Raw genomic sequence first — 14,356 nt, forward strand, 5'->3', positions numbered from 1 at the left:
ATTGATTTTCAGTTCCATTCCATTATGATCAGATAGGATGCATGGTATTATCTCTACTCCTTTATATTGTCTAAGAGTTTCCCTGTGACATAATATATGATCTATTTTTGAGAAGGATCCATGTGCTGCTGAGAAAAAAGTGTAACTGCTTGATGTTGGGTGGTATATTCTATATATGTCAATTAAGTCTAGGTTATTGTGTTATTGAGTTCTATAGTTTCCTTATTCAACTTTTGTTTGGAAGATCTGTCCAGTGGTGATAGAGGTGTGTTGAAGTCTCCCATGATTATTGTATGGTGGTCTATTAGACTCTTGAACTTGAGAAGAGTTTGTTTGATGAACATAGCTGCACCATTGTTTGGGGCATATATATTTATGATTGTTATGTCTTGTTGGTGTATGGTTCCCTTAAGCAGTATGTAGGCGGACACAACGTCTTTGTATGTGGTGCTGAGGGTCGAACCCGGGCCGCACGCATGCCAGGCGAGCGCGCTACCGCTTGAGCCACATCCCCAGCCCACAAATATCAAATTTAATTAATGAGTTCATGCTAATGTGTTCAAGGAATAAGATTATCAATGTATGAAACTTCTTTAGAAATTCATTTAAGAAGTTGTCTGATGGAGGGCAGGGGTTGTAGCTCAATGGTAGAGCACTTGCCTAGCACATATGAGGTACTGGGTTTGATCCTCAGCACCACATAAAAATAAATAAATAAAACAAAAGTATTGTGTCCATATACAACTTAAAAAAAAAAAAAAGAAGTTGACTGATGGATGTATGTAGGGAGATATATATTTGGTAAAGCAATTATAGTAACTTTACTCTGAGTTTGAATCTTTCACAAAAAAACACTTGAGTATAGGAGAGTAAGGAAAATCTATATAATCACACATAGTTATCACAAAGATGTAGTATAATGTTTCATATATTTCATAATTGCTAAAAGAGAATGTGACCTATGCCCTTCACATGTCAATTACTATCATACAACAAATGACTCAGATGTCTTCGGTTGTTTTTTGGGGTTGTTTTTTGGTTTGTTTTGGTACTGGGGATTGAACCCAGGGGCACTTTATCATGGAGTCATATCACCAGCCCTTTTTATATCTTTTGAGACAGGGCCCTTACTAAGTTGCTGAGGCTGCCCTCAAACATGATCATCCTGCCTCTCAGCCTTTCAGATTGTTGGGATTACAGTTGTGTACCACTGCACCTGGCTCAGATGTCTTCTACTGTAATACTATTCAACCTATGTAGATCAAAAAAGTAAAAAATGAAAAGATTAAAATAAAAAAATCTCTAATTACTTTTCCTTAAAAAAATGTTATTTTTCAGGGCTGTAGTTGTGGCTCAGTGGTAGAGTGCTTGCCTAGCATGTAAGGCCCTGGGTTCAATCCTCAGCACTACATAAAAATAAATAAAATAAAGATATTGTGTCCATCTACAACTAAAATAAAAAATAAAAATAAATAAAAAATGGTACTTTTAAAATATTTTGGCATTATATATACATTTTCTTTAAGATAGTAATTAGCATCTAGAAAGTGTATCAAAATTTTTTAACCTTTATTGCAACTTAGTACTATACTCTGAAGGGAGTATAACTAGTTCATGGAGTAATATTTCATAAATTTCAATTCTCAGATGTTCTGAAATTATACATAGCATATGTAAATTCATCTTAGCAAAGTATTTGTGTGTGTGTGTGTGTGTGTGCGCGCGCGCGCGCTCTGGGGATCAAATCCAGAGCCTCATGCATACCAGGCAAGTGCTCTATCAAAGAGATCAAATTTTAAAAATGATAATACAACCTACAGTAAAATGATTTTCTGGGTGGGAGAGGAAGGGAGGAAGCATGGGGGTAGGAAAGATGGTAGAATGACTTGGACACCATTACCCTAAGTACACATATGAAGACTCGAATGGTGTGAATATACTTTGTATACAACCAGAGATATTAAAAAATATGTTCTTTATATGTAATATTAATTGTAATGCATTCTGCTGTCATATATAATAAATTAGAATAAATTAAAAAAATGACTTCTCTTTTAATTTTTATTTATTTATTTTATTTGGTACCAGGGATTGAATCCAGGGGCGCTTAACCACTGAGCCATATCCCCAACCCTTTTATTTTCAGACAGGGTCTTACTAAGTTGCTTAATGTTGCTAAGCCAGTCTTCGCTTTGAACTGGCAATTCACCTGCTTCAGCCTCCTGAGTTGCTGGGATTATAGTCATGCACCATCATGCCTGGCTTGATTTCCCTTTTTATATCATTATAGTGAATCCTCATTTTCTGGGTTTTCCATGTAATAGAATACCTTTAGCGACTAACAAAGGGAAAATAATCAAGTAGAGATTCTAAAAGATTAGGAACAACATTTTCTACTTCAAAAGATAAAGACAATATATTTTGGTCATAAAAGAAGAAGAAGAAGAAAAATATAAATTGAAGAGTTTTAATAACCAAGGACAACAAGAATCCTAAGAGAAACAACAATAAAAACAAACCTAATAGGGAAGTAGAGTACTCTGCTGACCTAGTAACAATACAGTCCAAGCAATTTAAATATTTTTAAATATGGTTTTTAAAAGCTTACCCTTTTTGCTTCAAAGGTAATTCAAGTTTAAATATAGTAGCATCATTTACAACTGCTTTATACGCCTGCAAAAAATAATTTGAAATGGAATATGAGCATTATTTTGAAGATCTGAGTAAACAGATAAATCAATACACTATTAAAAACATAAAAATACAAGTCAGGTGGTTTTTGTCATTTTGTTTTGTTGTGGTGCTGAGGAAAGAATAGAAGGACTCACAGATCTACATCCTCAGCCCATTTTTTTGTTATTTTAGTTCGGCTTTTTTTGTGGTAGTTGGGATTGAACCCAGGGCCTCTCCCATGCAAAGCAAGCACTCTACCTCTGAACTACACCCCAGCCCCAGCCCAGTTTTTACTTTTAATGGTATGTCTGGACTCAGAGAATATGTTTTCATAGACTTTGTTCAAAACTGAAATGCACTCTGGCATGCTATAACTATGAATATTCTCAAGTGAGGTATTAAAGCTGCCTGACAAATAATTCACTGTTTTCTCTCATCCTTCTAGAGGGTTTTGTACCATTTCCTTTCTCCTCAAACCTCCAATGGTTTCTTCTTCATGAATGCTCTCAACAAATAACGTAGCTTTCTATTTTACTGATAAAACTTAATCAGAATTTCCTCTTTTTACTCGTTAATTTTTCCCTTTCCATTGTTCCTCTAGTCTTAGCATACTGCATATTGTTATGCTCAACTCCTATAGAATAATTAAATTACCATCTCTAATTTCTTTCTGGCTTTTTTTTTTTTTTTTTGTACCAGGGATTGAACCCAGAGGTGCTTTACTACTGAGCCATATCCCAGCCCCTTTTTTTTTTTTTTTGAGACAGGGTCTAAGTTCCTGAGAACTTAGGACCTCTCTAAGTTTCTATGGCTGACTCTGAACTTATGATCCTCCTGCCTCAGAAGCTGAGCTGCTGGGATTACAAGTATATGCCACCACACGAGGCTTTCTTTTCTGCATTCTTATTGAAAACCACTAATCAGGCTTTCAGACCACCAGTCCACTCAACTACTCTTGTAAAAGTCACTCACAACCTCAATGTTGATAAAGACAATAATTAACAATTTCCATTAATTCTACCTATCAGTAGCGTTTTAAAATAGCATGTTACACTCCCCCCCCCCACCCTTTTCAAGCACACTACACTCTCCTGGTCATTCTCCTTCCTCCTGCATAAATGATGGTTCTTCATTTTTCTAACAACTAAATATCAGAATGCCATATTCTCTTTTCAATCTTCACTCATTACTTTGGTGACTGTAGGCAGTATTAATTATTTAAAAATCGCCTACATACTGGAGCTGCAAAAAATTATTTTTCCAATTCTGCTCTCTCCCTTAAACTCAAAATTTCCACATGGATGCTTAACAGACATTTCAAAGTTAATTTGTTCAAAACTGACTGTCTGATTTCTCTGCAACCATATCCCCAAAACTTATTTCTCTGAAAGTCTTACCCATCATATTATGTTATTTTAAATATTCAGATTAATGAATCTGAATGCCATGCTTTAATGGTCTCTATCACCTTACACATTTAATTCATTAGCAAGTCCTGTAGAGTCTTTTATCATAATATGATCTTAATCCCAGTGATCCCTTCTCTGGGAATATACTCAAAGGAAATAAAATCACTATTTTATTAATTTATTTTTTTACATCACCACTTTATAAAGATATCTGCACTCCTTTGCTATTTGTAGCATTATTCACAATTGCCAAGAGATAAAAACAACCAACCTAAGTGTCCACTGAAGGATAAATGGATAAAGAAACTATAGTACATATATAAAATGGAATATTATTCAGCCCTAAAAAGAGTGACATCTTGTCATTTGCTACAACATGAACAAACCTGGAAAATACATGCTAAGTGAAATAAGCCAGACAAAGAAAAAAATCTTGCATGATCTTACGTATATGTAGAATAAAAGCAAATTAAAAAATACAAAGGTACAGAACAAACAATGGTTATCAGAGATGGGAATGGGGAGTAGAGCAGGGAGGAAATGGGGAAATGCAGGTTAGAGAATACAAAGCAGTGGATATACAGGATAAGCAAGTTTAGAGACCTAACAATGTACAACATAAGGATCACAACTAATAACATATTACTGTATATAGGACTCAGGCTAATTAATTCATTTTAGCTGCCTTTGCTACTAAAAAATTAAAACATGTGACACAGTGGATGTTAACTGAACTTCACTCAGCAACTTTTTACTGTCTATATGTAGCCCACAATGTCATGTTTAAACTTAAATATACACAACTAAAAAATGAGAGGAAGGAAGGTGGGGAGGGAGGAAAGGAGGGAGAAAAGGAGGAGGATGGAAGAAGAGAGACATTAAATTTGAGAACTCAATAGGATGTTAGAGTTAGTAAGACGACAATGGCCTGGCATAACATCAGTGTGGACAGAGATTAGCACTCTAAGAACATGATTTAAAGACATGCTTTTGGGGGGTGGGGGTCAGCCAAAGCATCTCTGAGAAGTCACTTTTAGAGGCTATTGTCCCTTTTATCGTTAAGTCCCAAGCCACACAGCTAGTGAAACACATTTTGCCAATTCTCTTTGACATTCCCAGACTTTTTCCATTGTTCATACCTGTATCTGTACCTTAAAGGTGTTTTTTCTAAAACTGGAAATATGTGCAGATTAGAAAATGCCAGAAAATCAACACTTTCTTGGTGGGGTAATTTGAACAGTTTTTAAAAACTTTCACAAAGTTTCCTTGCAGGATTAAGCTATAGTAGCTCATTGCAGATATGACAAAAAAGAAAAAATTTGACAAAAAATATGACAAAAAAGAAAAAATTTTGTTGGCTACAGTTCCTTCTATCATCTTCTGTTTTCACCTGTGCTCCCTCAATTTTCCAAATAAATTACTTGCATTAAAAAAAAAAAAATTAACCACTTTTGACCACCTCTCCATCACTGTAAGTCTCCAACATCATTTATTTGATTATCTCGTGTTCTTGCTGCTTCTATTGACTTTCTTCACTTTTTAAAAAATTTCCCCAGTAGTCCTGTTAATATGTAAGCCAGGTCCTATGACTCTCTTCAAAATCTTTTGATGACTTCCCATCCTACTCACAGTAAAAACCAAACTCCTTACAAGATCTGGGATCCTGTGTGACTTCATTTCCTACTATTCTCGCCTTCACTCCCATCTACTCTGGCCACAATGACTTCTGCTGTTCCTGGATTATGATAGGTTATTTTCCTTCTTAAAGCCCTTGCATCTACTGTTTAATCTGGCTGCAACACTCGCCCCTTGGTCAGTCCCATAAACTTATTCCTTTCAGTCTCAATTTAAAGCTCACCACAAAAGCCTCTGTAGAGTACTTAAGACTTTAAATCACCTCATCACCTTCATATTCCATTAATTATTTCCTTAATTATGTTCTTAATTATCTAAAACAAACAAAGAGTGAGGGAAAAAGTCAACTAGAGAAAGCTGATTGTCCTTTCAGAGTCACAGGAAAAAAGTCAAATTTGGAAAGTAATAAAAGGTAGTTGAAGAGGGGACAAAACAAATGGCAACTTTTCATGATAGGTTTATGACATTTAAAAAGTATTCTCAGGACAATATGATGTTTCATTATCTTTGCCCCACGCTAGTGAGGATGGGAAAAGATGGTTCATTATGCAAATTCTTCCCTGGGAAGCAAAGACAAAGGTGACATTACTCTGGAAGGAGTCTTAGAGGACAAAGAATGGAAGAATCAACTCTGCATGTAATGAGCTGGAGACAGGTGGGGTATAACAAGGAAGTTCCAGATGAAGTATACATTGAATTAAGTCTTTGGAAAGATGAATAGGAATTCAATAATCAGTAATATTCAAAAACAGGACAACATTCCTGGGAAAAATGAAGAAGAGAATAATTTTTAAGCTAAGTTCTTGTTCAGAAGGATATCCAATGCTTACCAAAAAATCACCAAACCAAATATAATAAATACACTATGTTCACTAAAGAAAAAAATAGAGTTGCTAGGTTTTTAGTTTGAGATTTAATAGCATGATAATTAATGCTTATTATGCCAGGCACAGTGGTGCATGCCTATAATCCCTCAGCTCGGGAGGCTGAGGATCGTAAGTTCAAAGCCAGCCTTAACAATTTAGTGAGGTCCTGAGCAACTTAATTAAAATAAAAAATGTTTTTAAAAAACGGGTCTGGGATGTGGTTCAGTGGTTAATTATCCCTGGGTTTAATCCCTGGTAACAAAAAGCGAAACAAAACAAAACAAAGCAGTAATTAAAACAGAAGCACTTTTAATATAAAATGTCAATATACACAAATGGATACCTTATCTCTTGCAGTAAGAAATCGTGGATCATCCTGAAAAGCTTCTTTGACAAGTTTACTAAATCTATTGAATAGCGTAAGCAACTGTTCAACATATTTCTCAGAGTCCTGAAAAAAAAAAAATGTTTTACATTTAACTGAGTTTAATAATGGGATTCACTGTGACATTTTTGTACATGCATATACTGTACATTGTTCATGTCCCTCTATCCTAATTATGTTATCCTAATTACTCTCTCCCCAACTTCTTTCTATTCCCAATTTTTCTAGTCTTTTCCCAGTCCTTAAGTCTCCTTTCTACTTTCTGGCCTTCTTTTTAAAATTGAGTTTTAAAAGGAAAATAATTATACAAAAATGAGAAAATATAATTTTAATATAAGACTATAGTCTTAAAACTAGGGAAATTTTTTTCTTAAAAATAAAAGGTGTTCCAATATTACTATTTTGCCATTTCAATTATTATTTTAAATACTTGATCCTGCATTTAAAAAATAATCTTGATATACTTCTATCATTGCCACTGGAGAAAACTTACAGTAGTAATAGTTTCAGCAGCTGCTACCATATCTGCCAATCCAGCACTAATGATATGTTCTTCCAAGTCTTTCAACATTGGCTCTATCCCATTAGGAACTTTGTCCATCAATGAAAACATTAAATGTAACTCTGAAAGGACAGAACATACTCATATAATTATTTTATTCACTAGAATAAATTTTCTCTCTGATTTACATAATGAAATGCCTGTGGTAATAAGAATTTGGAGAGATATTAATTAGAAGTTTATAAAGGTAATAGTATTGTGTGAGTACAATTAGTTAGGAGTTGTAATTATAACTTCCTGATCTATCTTCTCAGTTTGACAAAAATTATTTTTAAAAAATATAATTAAACATTATTACCCTATGTACATATGTAACTATATGACTGATGTGATTCTACACCATGTACAACCAGAAGAATGAGAAATTATACTCCATTATATATGATGTATTAAAGTGCATTCTACTGTCATGTATAAATAATTAAAACAAATTAAAAAATATCTAATTAAAAGTGATCACAAACTGTAAAACCCAATTCCCATTTGACCTCCCATGACATTTTTTTTTTTTTTTTTTTTTGGTGGTGGTGCTGGAGATTGAACTCAGGGCCTCACACATGCTAGGCAAGCACTTTACCACTGAGCCACATCCCCAACCTGAGATAAAATATTTTTTATTTTAGAAAGCATAAAAGTACCAAAGTTTAGACAGAAGACTAGTACATTTCATAAAGTAGTTGTATTACTACATATATAGCCATATAATTAAAGGGTTAAAAAATTACAAGTAGTAAAAATTATAAAAGAAATATGGTAGAGATAATAAAAAACTGTATTCATAATTTTTCAATTCACAAAGCACTTTTTCCTGTTATATATCACTTAATTGACACAAAAACCTTAACAGTACTGATTAACACTAAGTATAAATCCTTTATTATAGAGAGTTCAACATGGATCACACCTACTTTACTTATACTGGCATATAAAATTCAAACATTTCACTTGTGCCAATGAGTAGCTTTCTCCCTACCCACATCTCCAGTATTGGGGATTGAACTCAGGGGCTTTCTACCACTGAGCTACAAACCTGCCTTTTTAGTTTTTGAGACAGGTTCTCACTAAATTGCCAAATCTGATCTCAAATTTGAGATCCTCCTGTCTCAGCCTCCCAAGTAGCTGGGATTATAGGCATGTGCCATAGCACCTGACTGAACTGCAACTAAAGATTAAAGGGGACCTTGCAGTTAAACACAATAAAACCTAGAAAATACACCAAAATGTTAAAAGTGGTTCTCTAAGGGTAAAAAGGATATGAACAATTTTTTTTTGTTTTATTAAAATACTTGCTGCCTACCAAAATACCTTTCTTTAAAAAATTTTCAATTGGAAGGAGGTAAGAGAATAAAAATTATTAACACAAAGTATTTCATTACTTTCTAAAAATATTTACCACAAGGTTCCACAAAAAAAGTCAAATACCAGGGCTGGGGTTACGGTGCAGTGGTAGAGCGCTCGCCTAGAGTGTGTGAGGCACTGGGTTGGATTCTCAGCACCACATATAAATAAATTAATTAAATAAAGGTCCATTAACATCTAAAAAATATTTATTAAAAAAAGTCAAATACCTAGTCCTATCCTATACTGTAAATTTACAATTTAAATTGGTCTTTAAATGCAGAGTTCAACTTTTGAGAAAAAAATGGGAAATTCACCACATACACCTAAAGAAATGAAATGCTTACAAATGAAATTTGCAAACTCCTTAATAGTCTTTCTGTCTTAAATATTTTACCATTTTCTTTAAGCTTAGGTTATGCTAACAAATATGCCTATGTGTAAAAGAATAATCTAACAGCAATTTATTTAGTGACCTGCTTCAAAGACACTCTTAAAACAGAAAAGTTTTATGTGATGTTTTACCTACTTTCAGTTTCATTTCGCTTGATCATGCCTTGGCACTCTGCTAAGATAGTCTCTTTAAATGACGTCACCAGGGCATTTACACAGCATTCCATGAGCTGAAACACAGTAAAAATTAGTCATGGCTACTCTAATTTTCATAGCACTAATCTATCCAACACACAAAATAAACCATGTTATTCAATAGAAAAAAATTAAGTAAACTAAAATAGATTTTACTTACCTTTATTATAGGATTATTGAGGATGGATACTTTATCCTAGTTTACCAAAGTATATTTCTCTCTAAGAATAATGCTATAGAACTTAGGTTCTCTTTAGAAATTTTAACAAAAGTCCCCAAGGAGGGGAGAAAAAACTAAAAATATACAAAAACAAAATAAAAAAAACCTTTGATTAATTTATCCTATTTGGAGAGAACCTATACTAGAATTAGATTCTAAAATATAGTGACATTCATTTAACAAACTATTACTGGATACCTACCACATGAGTGGGCATCAAAGATATGTTTAGAAGACACAAAAGAGTAAGATATAACCCCTGTTCTGGAACAGATCACTATCTAATTGAAGGTGAAAAGGAAAACCTAAAGTGCTCCCACAGGATAATATCTAAATTGGATCTTGAAAAATTAGTATAAGTCCTAAAATTAACTGCGAATTCTAGGGAAAAGAAGGTGCACATGGAAGGGAAGACACAGTAGAAGTCGGGAAAGGAGGGAGGGAACCACAAACATTAACAAAAACCTATGGTTTGGGATTTTATTCTACAGCTAGGAAAGAAAGAACCAAGAAAGGTTTAAACAGAGGATAAAAATAATGAGATTCTCATCTCCTCAAGTCACTGTTACAGATCCGTGTCACAAGAGGAAGGCAGGTGGTATGCAGTAGGTGCAAAAGACTGGTAAAATACTTCAAGTAAGATGGTGTCTAGAATTCTCGGAGGCCATCAGGAAAAATCCCCTAAAGGGAGCAAAAGATATCCACACTATTCCTGCTCCTTCCTTGTTATGCAATTACTTATTCCTCTTGAAGGGATCAAATAAAATAGGCTGTGAGTTCTGAAGTAAGATATCTTAAGGCTGATTATCTGTTTTTCAGAAGAGATACATCTATCTGTATTGGGGGGGGGGGTAGTATTTTTGTCTTAAAATTCTTTGTTAAAAATTCCTCTCTTGGGGCTGGGGTTGTGGCTCAAGCGGTAGCGCGCTCGCCTGGCATGCGTGTGGCCCGGGTTTGATCCTCAGCACCACATACAAACAACGATGTTGTGTCCGACGAAAACTAAAAAAAAAATAAATATTGAAAAATTCTCTTTCTCTCTCTCTTTCTCTCTCAAAAAATTCCTCTTGGAATCGATATAATGTTGATAATTACTTAATTTGAATTTAATTAATAAGTCATAATTACACTATTCTTCCTATTTTAAAAAATGTTTTAAAATTTTCCTTTAATAAAAAAGCTTTTTTCCTTCAAGGTTCTCTAATCCATGTATCTATCTCATTTCTGTCCTACCAAAAAATATAGACTTGAAATGGTTGAGAAATTCTTGCCTTGTAATGTGGGAAGCTCCTCCAGTCTATATTAGCTCTGGAATATACACAAGTGAACACTCCTACCCTTCTGCAGAAAAACCTGAATGAGAACGGGCAAAGCTAACTGTATGTAACTACTGGAGGACAAAGAAAAATTGCAATTTAAATAAATTTTAGGCCTCAGTCTCTGATCTGTTTTCTATTTCACTGAAAATTTTCACCTTGCATATTATCCTGGTCAGTCCAAATTTTTCAGATTCCAAAAATGTCGACCACTGTTTCAAACTGTTTGCTGTGGAATCATGCTTTCTTTCTTTCTTTCTTTTTTTTTTTTTTTTTTTGTGGTGGTGCTGAGAATTGGCCCATAGCTCAGAACATGCTAGGCAAGCACTCTACCACTGATCTATACTCCCAGCCCTTTTTATTCATTCATTTTGTTTTTTAGAGACAGATCTTACTAAGTTGCTCAAGCTGGCCTTGAACTTGGGAAACTTTTTCCCCAGCCTCCTCACAAAAGAAATACAAACAGTGCCTCAGAAGTATGCCACTATGCCCAGCATGAAATCAGTTTCAATGGCTGTAACCAGTTTATTTACTTTTATTTATTTAAATGATACAGAACAGGAAAAAAAAAAAAATAGAACACATCACACATTGTAACAACAAAACTTTTGTTTCAGATTATGTGCAAATGAACAAAGAACAGTAACCTGAAGTACAAAATGTATTTCTTATTGTGGATTACAATGAGGATTAAAAGAATAGACTAAACTGACAAAATATTGAAGAAAAATACACAGAACTTGGTAACTGTTTAGATAAAAGGCATTAGGGAAATAAAAGGTGTTGAAGTAGTTTTCAGCTTGAAGGGTTAAATAATTATTATAGGTAGGTTTATGAGTGCTTACTATACACTAGGCATAAGGCTAAATTCTTTACATCTATTATCTAATTTAACAAGCACGACCACCTTGTGAAACAGCTATTTAATTTATGTAGACATAGGCTTAGAGTGGCTAAATAACTTGCAAACTTTACACACTTAGTTCATAAGGACTAGAGCTATAATTTGAGGTTGGGTATGTAAGAAAAGCCTTCAACTTCTTTTTTTTTAACGACACCAATAGAGTATGTATGTATTTAGTAATGCCTACATGTTCAGAACTGAGTTAAGTGTTTCAAGGATTTCAGAAATAGAAAAAAAAAACAAAACGGTTCACACCCTCTATGATTCTATAGTCCAGTTGGGAACATATAATTTGGGGAGGTTAGATGAGTACTGGAAATTGAACTCAAGGCCTTGGGATGCTAGGCAAGCACTCTACCACGGAGTTACACTGTCAATTCAGGAACATATAGTTACATACCTGAAAACGTGCTTCATATATACTGATGAAAAGAAGTTCAATTTTACTAACAAGCAAAGAAGCAGAAATAGATGCATTATCATTACACCACAAATTCACAAGGACAGAGACCATACTCCATTCACAGCTATATAGTCATGGCCTTGCAAATCGTTGGTGCTTGATAAATAACACAACAAAACAGTCTATAATTTGCTACTAAATCTAGTGCAGAAACAACAGATACTGCGGGAATTCAAGTAAGAGGAAAGTGATAAATGCTGAAGAATCTGGGATACTTTATTACAAGTGGGTTATAAAGATACTATTAACATGAGTCTAAGAAAAATAATATAGAATGAGTTATATCAATGAGTAAATATTCCTCACCGAGTACAGTGACTCTTGCTGGACAGAATTAAATTAGAAAAACAGGTTAGGGCAAAATTCTGAAGAGTCTTGAAAATCAGTGTAAGAAATAATGATACTATGATTTTTAAACAAAAAAGTAAAATAGTAAAAATGATGTTGTAAAAGATCAGTTTAACTCAAAAGAAATACAAATGGTCAATAAGAACAAATATGCCCAGCCTCATTAGTCATTTTTAAATGCACATAAAATCATTTTTAATCTATGATTCTGGGAGACTGGCAAACATATACTGACAAAACCCTAATCAGCAGATATATGGATACAGAGGTACACTCTTGATGGGAGTAAAAATTACAAGATTCCTCAAAGTCATTCTGGTATTACAGAGAAATTTATAAATGGCTGATATCCTTTGTTCAGTAATCTCATTTTCAGGAGATTCCATTCCAAGAGAATGCCAAGTATGAGGAAAGAGGCATACATAGAGATATTAAAAAAGAAATAGACATATAAAGATATTCCAGGAAGTAGTACTTATAAGAAATAAATTATAAACAATGAAAATTGCCATTATTTAGGTATATTACAGTGTGGATAGACTGTAATAGAATTGTGTGGTGTAAAAATGCACAATGTCATATATTTCTGTTAAAATGCTAGAACAAGGAAGGAAGGAAAACAAATATTTTAGAGGGAAGAAAGTAAGAAAAAAAGAAAGAAGAAAAAACATAAGCCAAACAAGTATGACACAATGATACTACTGGTAGAATCTGGAGGCTGGGTATGGGTGGGTAAGGTTCACTATACTATTTTATCCCCTATGTAAATATTTGAAATCTTTCACAACAAAGCTTTTTTTAAAAACATAGAATAATTATAGTATAGATTCCTGTATATTGAAAAATCCTTCAGAAGACTATTTTATCTATGCAAAAAGAAGAAAGGGATACTACTAGATAGGGTTCTTTCCTTATTTCAAATGAGTTTTGTCCTAAATAGTGTTGGTTCCTTGAATTAAATTCTTCAAGGAGGACAGAGAACATGTTAATACTCTTCTAAATGTCTTCCCCATCATTTACCAAATTACTATATACATAGACTCGAACCTAAATATATACTTGTTATTTGAAAAACACATCTTGTATGGAAAGGATAGTGATAAACCATCTCTCTCACCTTGTATTCCCTTTCTGTCTCCTTTTGCTAGCTTCCGTGAAGAAAAAAACTTTTTGCCATATGCCATCAACTCCTGTACTTGTTTGCCTGAGATGAGCACAACTTCTAAATCCATAGCAATCTCTCCCCAGAGGTCTGCAAGGTGAAACACTTTAACTATCAATGTGCTTGATGTTTTACTCTCTGCTACAGCAAGACTATAAACTCTTCAAAGATGTGCCATAAACACAGCAGGCACTCGATAACTATTTGTTCAATGATGAATTCACAGGTCTTTGAAGATGAAAGGCAGGCTATGTGATATGGTAGATTCTTCTTTTGGTGGTATTCAGTTTGCACAATTAATTCTATTTCATTGAAATTTAGTAAAAAGCAACAAGAATAGTTCCGACTACCATTAATTATAGAAGTTTTTGTGAATAATAATTTGCCTTGCCTCAGCTATAAAATTGAGTTGAGCTAAAAATTATCTAAGTTTTTTCTACTTTAAGACAACTATCATCAGGCCCTTAACAATACAAGGATATCTGTA

At 33.8% G+C, this 14,356-nt stretch overlaps 1 protein-coding gene across 2 annotated transcripts in view; it reads right to left on the reverse strand.

The window, feature by feature from the left end:
• The window catches only part of Cul5 (cullin 5), an 88,639-nt gene that overhangs the window by 25,568 nt on the left and 48,715 nt on the right, over positions 1-14,356 (reverse strand). For both annotated transcript variants that reach the window (XM_046466381.2, XM_058586539.1), the window contains 4 exons: positions 9,398-9,491; positions 7,462-7,592; positions 6,927-7,034; positions 2,609-2,673 (listed from right to left, as the gene is read on the reverse strand). In XM_046466381.2, coding sequence (XP_046322337.1) covers positions 2,609-2,673; positions 6,927-7,034; positions 7,462-7,592; positions 9,398-9,491 — 398 coding nt within the window. The remainder of the gene's footprint in view (positions 1-2,608; positions 2,674-6,926; positions 7,035-7,461; positions 7,593-9,397; positions 9,492-14,356) is intronic.

This window comes from Marmota monax, unplaced genomic scaffold, assembly GCF_021218885.2.
Source record: "Marmota monax isolate L192 unplaced genomic scaffold, Marmota_monax_Labrador192_F-V1.1 WCK01_AAM20220418_F8-fsc00045, whole genome shotgun sequence".
NCBI lineage: Eukaryota > Metazoa > Chordata > Mammalia > Rodentia > Sciuridae > Marmota > Marmota monax.